At 44.8% G+C, this 18219-nt stretch overlaps 1 protein-coding gene across 1 annotated transcript in view; it reads right to left on the reverse strand.

The window, feature by feature from the left end:
* LOC111951895 (prominin-1-A) overlaps positions 1–18219 on the reverse strand; it is a 35345-nt gene that overhangs the window by 8052 nt on the left and 9074 nt on the right. Inside the window, exons 3-11 of the mRNA XM_070434818.1 lie at positions 12599–12666; positions 11994–12199; positions 11766–11886; positions 10432–10495; positions 10166–10255; positions 9755–9951; positions 8059–8133; positions 1150–1213; positions 33–190 (exon numbers count right to left, since the gene is read on the reverse strand). Coding sequence (XP_070290919.1) covers positions 33–190; positions 1150–1213; positions 8059–8133; positions 9755–9951; positions 10166–10255; positions 10432–10495; positions 11766–11886; positions 11994–12199; positions 12599–12666 — 1043 coding nt within the window. The remainder of the gene's footprint in view (positions 1–32; positions 191–1149; positions 1214–8058; positions 8134–9754; positions 9952–10165; positions 10256–10431; positions 10496–11765; positions 11887–11993; positions 12200–12598; positions 12667–18219) is intronic.

Here is an 18219-nt window from a genome sequence, read left to right on the forward strand (position 1 = left end):
GTGTGTGCGTGTGGGTGTATGTGTGTTCATTACCTGGTCATCTCTACCCTCTCTGACTGTTGTGAGTACATGCCGATGTATCTCTGAGCCTCTCCCAGTGTGTCTGAGATGTTTCTGAGGGCAGAGACAGGGATGTTTCCCTTCACCTCAGAGATTTGTCTCTCGATGCCTTSAAGCTGCTGCTTCACATCTGAGGGAGAAGGATGAATATACCTCTAGACACTGATCCAAGGTCAGTTTTAAAGGTATTTAGGTAAGGTTAAAGCYTAAGATGTGGCTGTAAGGCTAGTAGACATAGACTCTTGATAGTGTGGGTGTGCATAATGACCTATACAAGGCAGAAGTTTAACTGAATCTAATTGATTTATAAAGCAATTTTTACATCAGCAGATTCCACAAAGTGCTTATACAGAAACCCAGCCTAAAACRCAGAGCAGCAAGCAATGCAGATTGTGGCGTACAGCAGGTCAGCCACCAGGGGGAGACTCGTCGAGGTCTTGTGACAGACAGAGTATACATCACAAGGCGATGGCTCCATCTGCTGGACGTYCRAGGTCTCGACGGGCTCGCCAGCCAGGACTAATTGGGGCTAATTGGGGTTGGTGAGTAATCAAGGGCTGATTTCTCACCAGCCGTACGAGTCCCATAAAGCTGCCAGAAGGGCAGCACACAGGAGAGAGACTGGGGGAAGAAAGGACTCCCGTATAGTTGGGGACGGTTCGAGACGTAACAGAAGGCAGTTCAGTTTTTTTGATCCCCACAGGACGGTATCCCGGAGAGGGTCTCATGGGGGAGACCTGTTKTTTTGAACTATTATTTTAATAAACACCTTTGAAACTGAGCTAATCCRACTCTGTCCGTGTCTGATCTGTGTAAACGTTTTGCCACAAGATGTAGAAGCACGTTGGCTCTGAAAATCTCCCMAGAAAGGCAGGAATCTAGGAAAAAACCMAGAGGAACCAGGCTCTGAGGGGTGCCCAGTTCTCTTCTGGCTGTGCCAGGTAGAGATTAGAAGAGTACAAGGCCATTAAGGCCAGATCGTTATTCAAGATGTTCATAGATGACCAGCAGGGTCAAATAATAATCAGAGTAGTTGTAGTGTCTTAGTCCTATAACAGTTAGTAGTGACATTGAAGGTAAAATACTCACTCTGTACCACGTCCTTGGTGTCGTTGGTCACTTTTTGGGGAATACTGGCAAAGAAGTCTTCTCCCTGACACACACACAGTCAGAACCATCCTCAGTAACACTCCAAGGAGCCCAGGCATAAAGATGCATAGAAGTCAATGGAGGACTTGCATGAAAAATGTAGTAACACGCATGGTATCATGCCAGTAACACTTCACTAATCTATTGCAACTGTGGTGTAAACCTCAGTGCATTGTCTATTTCCCCCCCCCCCCCCACGCACAAACACTCAAATCAAATCAATTGTATTTGTACATACGATGCCGCAAGTGAAGACCTTACGTGAAATGCTTACTTACAAGCCCTTAACCAACAATGCAGTTTGAAGAAAATAAAGTTAAGAAAGTGTTTACTAAATAAACTACAGTAAAAAAAAGTGCGGGGGTACATGTTAGTCGAGGGAATTTGCACAAGTAGGTAGGGGTAAAGTGACTATGCAAGATAAACAGCGAGTAGCAGCAGCGTAAAAGCAAAGGGGGGGGGGTCAATCAAATAGTCCGGTGTCCGTTTTATTAATTGTTCAGTAGTCTTATGGCTTGGGGTAGAAAGCTGTTAAGGAGCCTTTTGGACTTAGACTTGGCGCTCCGCTTGCCACGCAGAAGTAGAAAGAACAGTCTATGACTTGGGTGACTGTAATCTTTGAAAATGTTTTGGGCCTTCCTCTGACACCACCTGAATATAGGTCCTGGATGGCAATAAGCTTGGGGCCGCACGCACTACCCACTGTAGCGCCTTATGGTCAGATGCCGAGCAGATTCCATACCAGGCGGTGATGCAACCGTCAGGATGCTCTCGATGGTGCAGCTGTATAACTTTTTGAGGATCTAGGGACCCATGCCAAATCTTTTCAGTCTCCTGAGGGGAAAAGGTTTTGTCGTGCACTCTTCAGACTTTCTTGGTGTGTTGGACCATGAAGTTTGTTGGTGTTCTGGACACCAAGGAACTTGAAACTCTCGACCCACTCCACTACAGCCCCTCGATGTGAATGGGGGCATGTTCGGCCCTCCTTTTCCTGTAGTCCACGATCATCTCCTTTGTCTTGCTCATGTTGAGGGAGAGGTTGTTGCCCTGGCACTACACTGCCAGGTCTCTGACCTCCTCCCTATAGGCTATCTCATCATTGTCAGTGATCAGGCCTACCACCGTTGTGTCGTCAGCAAACTTAATGATGGTGTTGGAGTCGTGCTTGGTCACACAGTCGTGGGTGAACAGGGAGTACAGGGGTGGACTAAGCACGCACCCCTGAGGGGCCACCGGGTTGAGGATCAGCTGTCAGATGTGTTGTTGCCTACCCTTACCACCTGGGGGCAGCCTGTTAGGAAGTCCAGGATCCAGTTGCAGAAGGAGGTGTTTAGTCCCAGGGTCCTTACCTTATGAGAGCTTTGAGGGCACTATGGTGTTGAACCTGCCTGTAGTCAATGAACAGCATTCTCACATACAGTAGCTTGCGAAAGTATTCACCACCCTTGGCATTTTTCCTATTTTGTTGCCTTACAACCTGGAATTAAAATAGATTTTTGGGGGGTTTGTATCATTTGATACAACAAATGAAACAAACAAGAAATAAGACAAAAAAACTGAAAACTTGAGCGTGCATAACTATTCACCCCCCCCCCCAAAAGTCGATACTTTGTAGAGCCACCTTTAGCAGCAATTACAGCTGCAAGTGTCTTGGGGTATGTCTCTATATGCTTGGCACATCCAGCCACTGGGATTTTTGCCCATTCTTCAAGGCAAAACTGCTCCAGCTCATTCAAGTTGGATGGGTTCCGCTGGTGTACAGCAATCTTTAAGTCATACCACAGATTCTCAACTAGATTGAGGTCTGGGCTTTGACTAGGCCATTCCAAGACATTTAAATGTTTCCCCTTAAACCACTTGAGCATTGCTTTAGCAGTATGCTTAGGGTCATTGTCCTGCTGGAAGGTGAACCTCCGTCCCAGTCTCAAATCTCTGGAAGACTGAAACAGGTTTCTCTCAGGAATTTCCCTGTATTTAGCGCCATCCATCATTCCTTGAATTCTGACCAGTTTCCCAGTCCCTGCCAATGAAAAACGTCCCCACAGCATGATGCTGCCACCACCATGCTTCACTGTGGGGATGGTGTTCTCGGGGTGATGAGAGGTGTTGGGTTTGCACCAGACATAGTGATTTCCTTGATGGCCAAAAAGCTCAATTTTAGTCTCATCTGACCAGAGTACCTTCTTCCATATGTTTGGGGAGTATCCCACATGCCTTTTGGACAACACCGAACATGTTTGCTTATTTTTTTCTTTAAGCAATGGGTTTTTCTGGGTTCTCTTCCATAAATCCCAGCTCTGTGGAGTGTACGGCTTAAAGTGGTCCTATGGAGAGATACTCCAATCTCCACTGTGGAGCTTTGCAGCTCCTTCAGGGTTATCTTTGGTCTCTTTGTTGCCTCTCTGATTAATGCCTTCCTTGCCTGGTACATGAGTTTTGGTGGGCGGCCCTCTCTTGGCAGGTTTGTTGTGGTGCCATATTCTTTCCATTTTTTAATAATGGATTTAATGGTGCTCCGTGGGATTTTCAAAGTTTCTGATATTTTTTTATGACCCTGATCTGTACTTCTCCACAACTTTTTCCCTGACCTGTTTGGAGAGTTCCTTGGTCTTCATGGTACTTCTTGGTTGGTGGTACCCCTTGCTTATTGGTGTTGCAGACTCTGGGGCCTTTCAGAACAGGTGTATATATACTGAGATCATGTGACAGATCATGTAACACTTAGATTGCACACAGGTGGATTTTATTTAACCAATTATGTGACTTCTGAAGGTAATTGGTTGCACCAGATCTTATTTAGGGGCTTCATAGCAAAGGGGTTGAATACTTATGCACGCACCACTTTTCTGTTTTTATATATATATATATTTTTTTTTATACAAGTTACTTTTTCATTTCACTTCACCAATTTGGACTATTTTGTATATGTCCATTACATGAAATCCAAATAAAAATGTATTTAAATTACAGGTTGTAATGCAACAAAATAGGAAAAACACCAAGGGAGATTAATACCTTTGCAAGGCACTGTAGGTGTTCCTTTTGTCCAGGTGGGAAAGGGCAGTGTGGAGTGCAATTGAGATTGCGTCATCTGTGGATCTGTTGGAGCAGTATGCAAATTCGAGTGGGTCTAGTGTTTCTGGGACGATGGTGTTGATGTGAGCCATGACCAGCCTTTCAAATCACTTCATGGCTACCGATGTGAGTGCTAAGGGGCGGTAGTCTCTTAGGCAGGTTACCTTTGCTTTTTTAAGCACAGGGACTATGGTGTTCTGCTTGAAACATGTAGGTATTACAGACCCGATCAGGGAGTGTTTAAAAAGGTCAGTGAAAACACTTGCCAGTTGGTCCGCGCATGCTCTGGGTACATGTCCTGGTAATCCGTCTGGCCCCGCAGCCTTGTGAATGTTGACCTGTTTAAATGTCTTGCTCACATTGGCTACGGAGAGCGTGATCACCCAGTCATCTGGAACAGGTGGTGCTCTCATGTATGCTTCAGTGTTGCTTGCCTCGAAGCGAGCATAAAAGGCATTTAGTCCGTCTGGTATGCTCGCATCACTGGGCAGCTCAAGGCTGAGTTTCTCTTTGTAGTCTGTAATAGTTTGCAAGCCCTGCCACATCCGACAAGAGTCAGAGCTGGTGTAGTATGATTCAATCTTAGTCCTGTATTGACGCTTTTCCTGTTTGATGGTTTGTCTGAGGGCATAGCGGGATTTTTTATAAGCGTCCGGATTAGTGTCCCGCTCCTTGAAAGCGGCAGCTCTAGCCTTTAGCTAGGTGCGAATGTTGCCTGTAATCCATGGCTTCTGGTTGGGATATGTACGTGCGATCACTGTGGGGACGACGTCGTCGACCCACTTATAGATGATGCCGATGACTGAGGTAGTACACTCCTCAATGCCATTGGATGAATCCCGGAACATATTCCAGTCTGTGCTAGCAAAACAGTCCTGTCTGACCACTTCCGTATTGAGCGAGTCACTGGTACTTCCTGCTTTAGTATTTGTTTGTAATCAGGAATCAGTAGGATATAATTATGGTCAGATTTGCCAAATGGAGGGCGAGGGAGAGCTTTGTACGCATCTCTGTGTGTGGAGTAAAAGTGGTTGCACATGTGACATACTGGTAGAAATGAGGTAAAACTGATTTAAGTTTGCCTGCATTAAAGTCCCCGGCCACTAGGAGCCCGCTTCTGGATTCGCATTTTCTTGTTTGCTTATGGCCTTATACAGCTCGTTGAGTGCGGTCTTCGTGCCAGCCTCGGTTTGTGGTTGGTAAATAGACGTAGATAGTGTGGTCTACAGCTTATCATGAGGTACTCTACCTCAGGCGAGCAATACCTCGAGACTACCTTAATTTTAGACATTGCGCACAAGGTGTTACTGACAAATAGACACTCCCCCACACCTCGTCTTACCGGACGTAGCTGTTCTGTCCTGCCGATGTACAGAAAACCCAGCCAACTGTATATCATCCATGTCGTCGTTCAGCCACGACTCGGTGAAACATAAGATATTACCGCTTTTAATGTCCCGTTGGTAGGATAGTCTCGAACGGAGCTCAACCAGTTTATTCTCCAGTGATTGCATGTTGGCCANGTAAAAGCAAAGGGGGGGGGGGTCAATTCAAATAGTCCGGGTGTCCGTTTTATTAATTGTTCAGTAGTCTTATGGCTTGGGGGTAGAAGCTGTTAAGGAGCCTTTTGGACTTAGACTTGGCGCTCCGGTACCGCTTGCCACGCAGAAGTAGAAAGAACAGTCTATGACTTGGGTGACTGTAATCTTTGAAAATGTTTTGGGCCTTCCTCTGACACCACCTAGAATATAGGTCCTGGATGGCAATAAGCTTGGCCCTGTGATGTACAGGGCCGCACGCACTACCCACTGTAGCGCCTTATGGTCAGATGCCGAGCAGATGCCATACCAGGCGGTGATGCAACCAGTCAGGATGCTCTCGATGGTGCAGCTGTATAACTTTTTGTGGATCTAGGGACCCATGCCAAATCTTTTCAGTCTCCTGAGGGGGAAAAGGTTTTGTCGTGCACTCTTCACGACTTTCTTGGTGTGTTTGGACCATGATAGTTTGTTGGTGTTCTGGACACCAAGGAACTTGAAACTCTCGACCCACTCCACTACAGCCCCYTCGATGTGAATGGGGGCATGTTCGGCCCTCCTTTTCCTGTAGTCCACGATCATCTCCTTTGTCTTGCTCATGTTGAGGGAGAGGTTGTTGCCCTGGCACTACACTGCCAGGTCTCTGACCTCCTCCCTATAGGCTYTRTCATCATTGTCAGTGATCAGGCCTACCACCGTTGTGTCGTCAGCAAACTTAATGATGGTGTTGGAGTCGTGCTTGGTCACACAGTCGTGGGTGAACAGGGAGTACAGGGGTGGACTAAGCACGCACCCCTGAGGGGCCACCGGGTTGAGGATCAGCGTGGCAGATGTGTTGTTGCCTACCCTTACCACCTGGGGGCAGCCTGTTAGGAAGTCCAGGATCCAGTTGCAGAAGGAGGTGTTTAGTCCCAGGGTCCTTACCTTAYTGAMGAGCTTTGAGGGCACTATGGTGTTGAACYCTGACCTGTAGTCAATGAACAGCATTCTCACATACAGTYGCTTGCGAAAGTATTCACCACCCTTGGCATTTTTCCTATTTTGTTGCCTTACAACCTGGAATTAAAATAGATTTTTGGGGGGTTTGTATCATTCTGATTTACACAACATGCCTACCACTTTAAAGATGCAAAATAGTTTTTATTGTGAAACAAACAAGAAATAAGACAAAAAAACTGAAAATTGTGCGTGCATAACTATTCACCCCCCAAAAGTCGATACTTTGTAGAGCACCTTTTGCAGCAATTACAGCTGCAAGTCCTTTGAGGTATGTCTCTATAAGCTTGGCACATCTAGCCACTGGGATTTGTGTCCATTCTTCAAGGCAAAACTGCTCCAGCTCCTTCAAGTTGGATGGGTCCGCTGGTGTACAGCAATCTTTAAGACATACCACAGATTCTCAATTGGATTTGAGGTCGTGGCTTTGACTAGGCCATTCCAAGACATTTAAATGTTTCCCCTTAAACCACTCGAGCGTTGCTTTTAGCAGTATGGTTAGGGTCCAACCAGTTTATTCTCCAGTGATTGCATGTTGGCCAATAGAATGGATGGTAGAGGTGGGTTACCCACTCGCCGACAAATTCTCACAAGGCACCCTGATCTGCGCCCRCTGCATTTCCTTKTTTTCTTCATGRGAATGACGGGGATTTGGGCCTTATATCCTTCGCGTCAAACTCATTAAACAAAAAATCTTTATCCAGTTCGAGGTGAGTAATCGCTGTTCTGATATCCAGAAGCTKTTTTCGGTCATAAGAGARGYTAGCATCAACATTATGTACAAAATAAGTTACAAGCAATGCGGAAAAAAACARACAAAATAGCCCAAWTGGGTAGGAGCCCTTAAAACAGCAGCCARCCCCTCCGYCGACATTCTTCTAAAAAGCACACACACACACTAACTCACTGTCTTCCATGCAGAGGTACTTACAAAAGAGGGATTCCCATTGATTATGAATCTGAGATACATTATCTGTGGTCACTGACCGACTGACCTGACCTATTTCTACTCATGTTTTCCACAATGGCATACAGTACGCAATACTGACACAACAAGAAAGGTGCCATTGTGTATGATTACTTTGCATGACATGCCACAAAACACCTCATTTGGACATTGAACATATGTTGCATATAAAATCAACTAGTTAATTGATAGTCTTCGCTTCCGTAGCCCATATGGAACTATCCAAAGGCATAGTCTTCAAAAATGTGTCTATTTAAGTCCAGACAGACTCACCTCTTTCACTTTAGAGTTTAGATCAGCCTTGGTGACGTTATTAACAGCCGACTGCAGCTCACGCAGACTGGGTACCTGTGGAACACACACACACATACACACACACTTTAGACTGCAAACTGCACATAATCTTCAATGACTTCTTTGCAGTAAATGTCATTATTATGCTTTGGCAGAAGGGGGCAGCAAAGCCAGGACTATCAACTATGCTGACGTTGCCTGCCTTATCTTTATTTATTTTTATTTATCCCGGTTTTTCTCATTGAGATAACATCTCTTTTCCAAGAGAGACCTGGTCCAATAGCAGCAGGGGGAACAATGTTTCAGACAAAACAAKTTACATACACTAACACAACATTAAACAAAACCATAAACCCAACATACGGTACAACAATGACCTATTACGTTAAAAACACGAAAGTCTTGACTAAAAACAGCTGTCCTAAAGACAATTACACCCTTCTATGCTATATACATCGATCAAGTGTTTAAACTCCACAAAACAAAACTAGATCATCACATTTTAAAATGATGCTTGTTATCGAAGTAGATCAGTGATCGGGATGAATGAAATACTGCATTGTCTATGATAAAATAAACTGATGTCTAAAAACAAAATMTATATGGAACTATTCTGGCCTTTTGTTGGACATGTATTTAGAAGATAAATACACAATGCAGAGGACGAGAGGTCAATAGAGTACCAAAGGTCAAGAGAACTAAAAGTCATTAGAGTACTAACGATTAATGGAAATAGTMWTTTTTTTCTGTAATAGGGATTAATGATCAATGGGTCAGAGACATGGGAGGAATTTCAGTCCGGGACTCATAGCTACATGGCAAGTTCTCATTGGTCCAAATTGTTTATACATTGAGCCCGAAATAGGATACTTGTTACTTGGCCATTGGCACAGTTTTATTGCAAGGAATTCTAATTGGTCAACCACAGGCTAGGGCTGGGTTATAAAACGACATCCTGTCCCTTTGTTCTGTGGAGAGAATCACTGAGGACAGGGGAGAATGAACATCTACCTCTCAGCATAACATCTACGATTTGTCCTCCTCTTCGAATAAACCAATTTTTCTCCCCCCGATATGCTTAAGGGTCTGTGTTATTTTAGAGTAACATCAACTGCTAACAGACAGAAATGTCTGATTTCGTCTTGTGTCACTGACAAGGTGTGTGTGCATGTGAGCATGCATTATGAGCTGTAATTTTCCTGAAACCCAAGCCTTCATTTGTGGTAGCCTGTTTGAGAGGGGGGAGGAGAGGAGAGAGTGCGTCAGAGGGAGTAGGAGGAGGAAGAAAGGACAAGTCAGGTCAGCTTACAACCTGAAACCTGACATCGAAAGATAACACCATGAGTCAATTCTACTCATTTGCCTGTGTCGTATCAATCTCATTAACCCAGCAATGTGTTCCTCCTGTTGCAAGGCAATTTCCTCAAAACACAGTCCATCTCCACACACCACAAACTGTCCAAAACCACACACACACACGTTACCAGGAACACACAAGAGGTTGATTGTGTTTAACAAAAGGCCTGAGTCCTTCCTTATCAAGAACAAACCAGTAGGATGAAAAGACACACACCAGTGTGTACAGGGTGATAACAGGGTACCAGAACCACCATGGAATTGGCATTCAATAGTGGAAAGAGGAAGAGGCGGCAACACGAAACGAAGTTGTACTCACAGCGATAGTGGTGGCAAATGTTAGTTTCTGTAGCTCTGACTGATGGGTAGAGCACGCGGTACAGTTAGGGTTTCTCAGTGTGCTGTTGATGCGGTCTCTGACAGAGCTAACATTAGCCTGGACCACAGATACATCCGACTGGAACTGGGTTAGAGTAGAGTCTAACCTCACCAGCAGGACACTGGTACTGTTCACCACTAGGATACAAATGCAACATACACACATATTAAAATGCCAGAAGACTTTAAGAAGCACTTTGTTAAACAACTCATGTAGATCATTCAAATGAACCTATATCAGAAGAGGAACATACACACAAACAAGCGCACACACACGGAAAAACCCGTTAGAATATCGGAAAGAGGAATACACACACACACACACACACACACAAACAGGATGGAGTTGTACCATTGGCTATATCTCTGACAGACTGCAGGGAAGGTTTCAGGGGCCCCTCTAGTCTTCTCTGGATCTCCTTGCCCAGCAGGTTACCTATATCTGGGAGCGAGAGAGAAGGTAGAGATGTATGTKATTGTTGACCGGTGTTTCCCAAATTGCGAATGGCAGCTGGTCACTTCTGGGTCAAAACGACGATTGGCATCACAGTTGTTTCCGTGTGTTTGTACTTTGCAGAACTCGGGATGCATTATGTGACTAGAGGCTCAGGTACTCACTATTGAGGCTTCGGGTGACTTCATCCACTGTCTCATTGCTCTCCATCAGCACACTGTCAATTTGCTGAGGAGAGGATGGAAGACACACGCACTTAGACACACGCACACGGGAGAGACGACGTAACATTGAGGAGACAAAACTGAAACTTCAAAGCCACTACCGACAGCCAGAATGAATGATTGACCAGTTCTAACAACACGGCCTGCTCCACCATTAACTTATCCTTCTCTCTCTCCATCCTTTCCCTCCCTCTTCCTCCTCTCTCCCTCTCATCCTCTGCCTTTTTCACCCTTGTCCCTCTCTTCCCCCGGCCTCCCTCTCCCTCTGTCGTACCAGATAAAAGTGTTGACATTGCAAGCTTGACAGTCCGTTAACCATTAAGGTGAATGGGAGACTAACGGTGTGACAGAGGGTCAAAGATCATACCCCCAAGACATGCTAACTTCTCGCCATTGCTAATAACAGGGGTGGTGAGCATGTTTTGGGGGTATGATGTTTGACCCACTGTTTTTGAATCACTCGTCATTATTCACAATTCATTTAGGATTATCCGTAACCACGGTATCATCCACATGAACGTCGAAGTGTTTAGAAACATATTATATTGTTATTTACAATAAAAGTGACTCCAAAATAACAATACAATATTTACCATTGATTTCTAATGGGCACGAAATAATCTGAAACACAACCAAAACGAACTGCAAATGCATCCYACAAGTTTGGAGAGTCACGCTTGATGTAGTCATTGCGTCCTAGGAATATGGGGCCAAAACGTAAACCTGTGACAACTTTATTCATAATAATCTTTAGGGGTGTCTTTTCTTGAGAAAAAAATACATATTACTTGTTAAACAAAATCTCTTTCTCTGAGCAGTTGTATTAGTATAAAATAATGTCATTTCCCCCCAAAGAAATTGCATACCAAGGGCAGCTGAGGGGAGGACATCTCATGATAATGGCTGGAACGGAGTGAATGGAATCGTATCAACCACATGGAAAACATGTTTGACGTGTTCGATGCTATTCCATTTATTCCGTTCCAGCCCTTACCATGAGCCCGTCCTCCCCAATTAAGGTGCCACCTGTTGCCTGTAGAGCATACTCTCTAGCTCCAGTATTTGAATTATTTATTTTACAGTCATTCTTGCTCATCTTTATCAATGGTGTCAATCATTTCAGACCCCACTGTGTATCTATAAAACYGTCTGTATTGACATGTCTGTAATGTTTTAGAAACTAAACTGGTCTTCCTTCTTCATGTATTACTTAGGTTTTCTACGCCCTTCTGAAAATCACAGGTAAGTCCTCTTGCGCACGCACACGCACACACCTGTGGGACAGCTGTGAGGTAGGTTTGGAGGTTGTCAAGTGTATTGTTGAGTTCTACAGAGCTGTCCTCGACGCTCCCGTTCAGAACCTGGTTGCTGAAGAACATGCAGATGTTCCCTGAGCTACACACACGTGCACAGAAGAGTTAGTTTGTGTTTCATTGTTTCACTTCATATCAAAAATGCTTGTTTTGTCTCATCCAAACGCTTAAACGTGCGCACACGCTTACAGTATGACTAGCGTGGTGAGTAGCGTCGCCCAGTAGAATCCTCTCCTGTGACAGTGGACAGCTTTAGTCTGCTTCTGGTACATGTGTCCTCCACAGTGTCCACAGCAGCGACAGCAGGCCAGGCAGAAGCCAACCAGGGGCATCAGGATAATGTATACGATCCCTATAGCCGCACACACTAGGAAACCAACTTCATAGAGAAGGACCTGAGGAGATTCACACACAGTTAACATACAGACACACACACACACATGAACATAAACACACAGATACACTAGTCGGATATATAGGATTATAAACACAGTGTAAATAAGATTAAGAAGAAACGTTGGCTGATTCAACATTGGTGAAGAGAAAGATGGCGACAATGCTCAAATATATTAACATTGCACATTACTGTGTAGCGTTAGCGTACTTTACACTGTCATCTACTACTACCGCAATACTGTGAAAACTGAATTACCAGAAATATTCATTAGACCAATCTTCTATCTAAAACAATGAGGAGTCATTGTTGTTCAACGGGACGTCACACTCTGTCAAATATCCCTGGACAATAGATTGACTGTGACGTGGACAGGAGTCTTACACACATCTGTTCTCACCTCTTTAATGGTCTTGTCGTCATTGTATACATACATGCCATTTCCCTCCAATAAATTAAGCAGCAAATCTAAGAGAGAGGGATGGAGAGGGAGAGAGAGGGAGAGAGAGATAAAAAAGAAAGATGAAGGGGGATCTGGATAAGCACTACACAATACGTACAAGTATACGGGTCTTGAAATCATACGGCATATGAAAACAATTATGAAAACGTACAGTTATGATATAACTATTGTTCCCTGAAGGAGGGAATGAGGTATAACATTCTACGGGGAGTCGACAACCAATCGTATTCACCTGAAGAACTGAAATCACGCCAAACGAGTGCCGAGTGCCGAGCCCGCCCTCGGAAGTCCCGCCTCCCTGTCTATAATACCGGGGGTCGCATACATTTCCTCAATTAAGTACCGCTCGTCAGCGAGCCCAATTCCCCTGTAGGCGCGGAGTGATTGTATGTTCCCATAGTATGTTATACCTCGTTCCCTCCTTCAGGGAATAGTAGTTATATTCATAGCTGRACGTTCCTTTTCAGTTGGTCACTCGGTATAACATACTATGGGAACATACAATCCCTCACCAAGCCTAGCACGCCTATGACAGCCCATGCACACACAGGGGGGGGGCGCATGTGACAAATAAAATTAGATTTGAGACCCTGGGGTAGAACTGCCAATACCTACATGACGCGCCAAAGTGGCTGCCACATAAGCTTCAAATGTATAAAAAAGCTCAAAAAGCTCTTGTAAGAACATCAAAATGTCCACCAAAGAGTTCTGAAGAGGAGAAACTKCTTTAACCTGACATCAAACCTCAAACGCACGCCACTTATATGTATACAACCCTCTCGTAGAGGGCGCACGGGCCGAGCGTATAGACATAATCACATTCGAGGGTGAACCCCTAGCCGTCAAATTCAACCTTTCAGGGGCCAAACCCACAGATCCATATCTGCGGCGGTGGGTAACAAATTCTCACTTGCGACTGGGACAATAGATCCCAACGACACAGAACCCTTCATGGATCCCTGTCCAACAGGCGGATGGATTATCTCTGGGAATCAAGGTTGTTTGGGCCAACGGGGTGCCACCAGAATCAACAGACCCTCCTGACGGACCCTCTCCACATTGGCCTGAATCAGGTCCGGCGGAGGAACGCACGGACCAGGATCCAAGTCCACTGACACGCCAAAGCATCTGTTCCCAACGGAGCGCCCATAACCGTCATTGAGAAGAACAAATGACAATGCACATTTTTCGAGCGATCTGGGAAAAAGGGGTGCAGTCTCCACTCCCCCTTGGAAAGTAGAACTGTCCCATGTTGAGAGATCGGGGAAGATACATCGCCCTGAGTGACGGAAAATGCACACTGCTTCATACGAGCGTCCCCCACTGCCTGTTGATGTACGCCACCGCCAGCCTGTTGTCGGACATTACCAACACATTCTCCAACATTGGAAGGAAATGCCTCAGTGCTCGCAAACAGTCAGTGGCTCTAGGTAATTGATATGCAGCGCCCTTTGCGCTGTTGACCAAATCCCTCTTTTCGAGTAGCCCACACAAAGCGCTCCCCATCCCAGTAGAGATGCATCTGTCGTGATCAACATGCAGCACACTACCCGGCCCATGAGAACCCCTTGCAAGAACTGACTCCATGGAGGGACCCGCGTTTGTTGTTGCAAGGGGTTCTCATGGGCCGGAGTCAACTCTCGCAGTAGCGAGATGTGTCCAGATGCGTAGCAGTCGCTCAGCGCTAAAACAGACGCCTCAACAGAAGTCCCAGAGGCACCACAGCTTTCATAGAGGCCATCAGACCTAATAACCGCAGGCACAAGCGAAAAGGCGCAGAATGCCCCAGCTGAAACCGTGCCAGACAGAGCCGGAATGCGACCCTCCTTTGTTGGGACAATAAACACGGGTTTCAGAACCGTGTCCAGAATGAGACCCAGACACTGAAAGCACTGAGCCGGAGTCAAACAACTTTTATTGTAGTCCACTATGCACCACAGAGACTTAATATGGGAAACCAGCGTGGCAGGGTGGAGCTCCACCTGTTCCCTCAACTCCGCTATGACCAGCCAATCATCCAGATAGGCCAATACTCTGATCCAGTGGCACTGCACCGGTGCCAAAGTCGCCTCCACTGCCATAGAAAAGGTGCAGAGCGATAGGGAGAGTTCGAAAGGCAGGACCAGAAACTCGTAGGTCACACCCTCGAAATGAAACCTCTTGAAATTAAATCTTCCGTGGGGAGAATGTATAGCCACATGAAAATATGCATCCTTCAGATCTATGTACGTAAACCAAACGCTGGAACACACCGACTGCAATAGACGGGCGAAGTATTAGCATTTTGAACTTGCAAACCTTGAGGTGATTGTTTAAAACACGCAAGTCCAGGATGGGACTCAACGTTCCATCGCTCTTGGGAACTGACACGGGGACCACCCGAATAGCCTGCTTTTGAAGGAGAGAGGAAATCTCTCTCAAGACAGGCGCTAGGACCTCGGAGACCATTGACATAATGACATCAAGAAAAGGAGGACGCACAGCGAACTACAGACTGTACCCCTTGTCACCATCCTCATCACCCATGGTGAAACTGTGCATGCCAGCCACTGGACGGAGCACGCTGCCAGTCTCCCATGCATACTCATGCCTCCTTGCAGCATGCCTAAGGCACGTTCACGCAGATGAGCAGGGACCATGGGCATCTTTCTTTTGCTGTTTTTCAGAGTCAGTAAAAAGGCCTCTCTAGTGTCCTAAGTTTTCATAACTGTGACCTTAATTGCCTACCGTCTGTAAGCTGTTAGTGTCTTAACGACCGTTCCACAGGTGCATGTTCATTAATTGTTTATGGTTCATTGAACAAGCATGGGAAACCGTGTTTAAACCCTATACAATGAAGATCTGTGAAGTTATTTGGATTTTTACCAATTATCTTTGAAAGACAGGGTCCTGAAAAAGGGAAGTTTCTTTTTTTGCTGAGTTTATAAACATCTTCTGGCTTGTTCATGTGAGAGGATCAGAGTTCACACTTTCACAGGCTGAATGGAGATCAGGCGTCTCATTTTACATCAACCCTCTGATCTCTCTCACTCTCCTCTCCCTCCCTCTCTTCGTTTGTTCCTCCCTCTCTCTCTCTCCTCCATTCCTCCCTCACCCTCTCTCTCTTTCTTCCTCTCTCTCTCTCTCTCTCCTCTCTCTGACAACAATGAGATAGGAAATAAAACCGACCGTGTGTTATTTAGATGTAACCTAACGTAAGGATCGTGAAACCGTGGGTAACCATACCAGTGTTGTAAGACCTGAGCCAACCACACATTAAAGAACTGTTTGTCCACCAGTGTCTTGTCAAACCCTGGTAGTTATGGTTATTGTTCATACACCAACGGCTGGCATTCTGGAGAGAAACTTGAGAGGAGATATATCATTGTCTAGTTGGTAAGGAGGAAATTCTGCTTTTTCCCATTCTCTCTCCATTTCTGCATTTCTCGCTCCCTCTTTCTGTCTCTCTCTCACACAGAGCTATTCACAGTCTAGTGAATGCTGACGGACTAGGTAAGTTGCATTGAATTGTGAAAACTGTTACAGAGTAACAACGAGGGGTAAACCACCGTATTGTTTTTTGAATTAGTGTTTTTCTCCTCTGTTTCACAAATGTGTGTGTTGGTGACTACCACACATGTTGAATATATCATCTACAGATGAGCGGTAACCATCATTTGTTTTTCTTAAAAGTTTAAATTACTGCTCATTGCCTGGCACATAATAACAGACAAATGTAATGTTCTCAACAAACATAAAACCAAAACAAGGGTTGAAATACTAAGCTACAATAATACCTCCAACCCTGATTGGATAGAAGCCTACGATCAAAGAGACTATCGCTATCCAATCCGTGCATAGCAACCTGAGAGCTCTCTGATCTAAGACGAGTTTCACCTGGGCCAAGGTCAATGACTGATTAACTTGTGTGTGTGTGTGTGTGTGTGTGTGTGTGTGTGTGTGTGTGTGTGTGTGTGTATGTGTGTGTGTGTATACCTGAGGGACCTTCACTGTTGTTTGTCAAACGGGATCAATAATGGCTGTAACAAGGAAGTAATAGGTCAACTGAGCCAGCTCTGAAATCATAATGAAACGTACTGTCGTGACAAAGGAGATGGACAATCAGATTCCGTCAGTGAGACAAACTACAGTGGAGTATTGTCCACAGGCCTACGGTGTTGCTCTGCTCTGTGGATTCTGAGTTAACCATAAGTGTATGAGTCACTCACTTTATAATTTTTTTTTAAGGAAACACACCATCTACAAATACTTTTATCTGACTACAGTAGTTAACCATTGACAGCCTGACCCACAACACACTAAAGGCATTCCCATGAACACACTTACTGGCTAACGGCGTCACCAGTTTCTATGGTCATAGAGCGCTGGTTGGTTCTAAATGTTTAACCTATCACATCACTATAGGCACACATGCTCAAATCTTTGGGGAGAGTTAGGAGTAGAGCAAACAATGCATTTCCTGGTGGAAACTAATCTCAGTTAAGCTAGAAGTAAAATATCGTGTAATGTTTACGTAGTCTGTTCACAAGAGATTAGTTGGCAACAGAAGGAAAAAGTACAATATACTTCTGCTATAGCTCTATACCATTTTCCCTCTGCAAATTGGAGGAAGCCCATGTATTTGTATGGGATTTACATAGTGGCTACACACAACTGGCTAGGTCAGTATGACGTCAGTATGATATATTGACTGCTGTAGAAAAGGAGCGCTGTCAGACTAGGACTAGTGTCCAAAACGGCACAATATTCCCTTTTTTATTTCACCTTTATTTAACCAGGTAGGCTAGTTGAGAACAAGTTCTCATTTGCAACTGCGTCCTGGCCAAGATAAAGCATAGCAATTCGACACATACAACACCATAGTTGTAAAAAAAAAAGTGATTTTCTACACAGAGACAAATCTTCTAGATTGCTGAAGAAGATCACTGGAGAGCAAAGATTTGTCAGTAACACTTGGCAAATGTCTGTAGACATTTCATTTAGTACAAAATGCCTTGATTCTAAAAAGAAAGATACCCCCCCTAGCCCCCTAGCTAAACCTGGGACATATTTGAGGTTGGTCTTCTAGAAGTGTAATAAACACATGGAATAAACAAAACATACAGTCAATAATACAGAAGAAAAATAAGTCTATATACAATGTGAGCAAATGAGGTGAGATAAGGGAGGTAAAGGCAAAAAAGGGCAGTGGTGGCGAACTAAATACAATATAGCAAGTAAAACACTGGAATGGTAGGTTTGCAGTGGAAGAATGTGCAAAGTAGAAATTATGGGCTGCAAAGGAGCTAAATAAATAAATACAGTAGGGGAAGAGGTAGTTGTTTGGGCTAAATTATAGATGGGCTATGTACAGGTGTAGTAATCTGTGAGCTGCTCTGACAGCTGGTGCTTAAAGCTAGTGAGGGAGATAAGTGTTTTCAACTTCAGAGATTTTTGAAGTTCGTTCCAGTCATTGGCAGCAGAGAACTGGAAGGAAAGACGACCAAAGGAGGAAATGGCTTTGAGGGTGACCAGAGATATATACTTGCTGGAGCGCGTGCTACGAGTGGGTGCTGCTA

Source organism: Salvelinus sp. IW2-2015, linkage group LG25, assembly GCF_002910315.2.
Source record: "Salvelinus sp. IW2-2015 linkage group LG25, ASM291031v2, whole genome shotgun sequence".
Lineage (NCBI taxonomy): Eukaryota > Metazoa > Chordata > Actinopteri > Salmoniformes > Salmonidae > Salvelinus > Salvelinus sp. IW2-2015.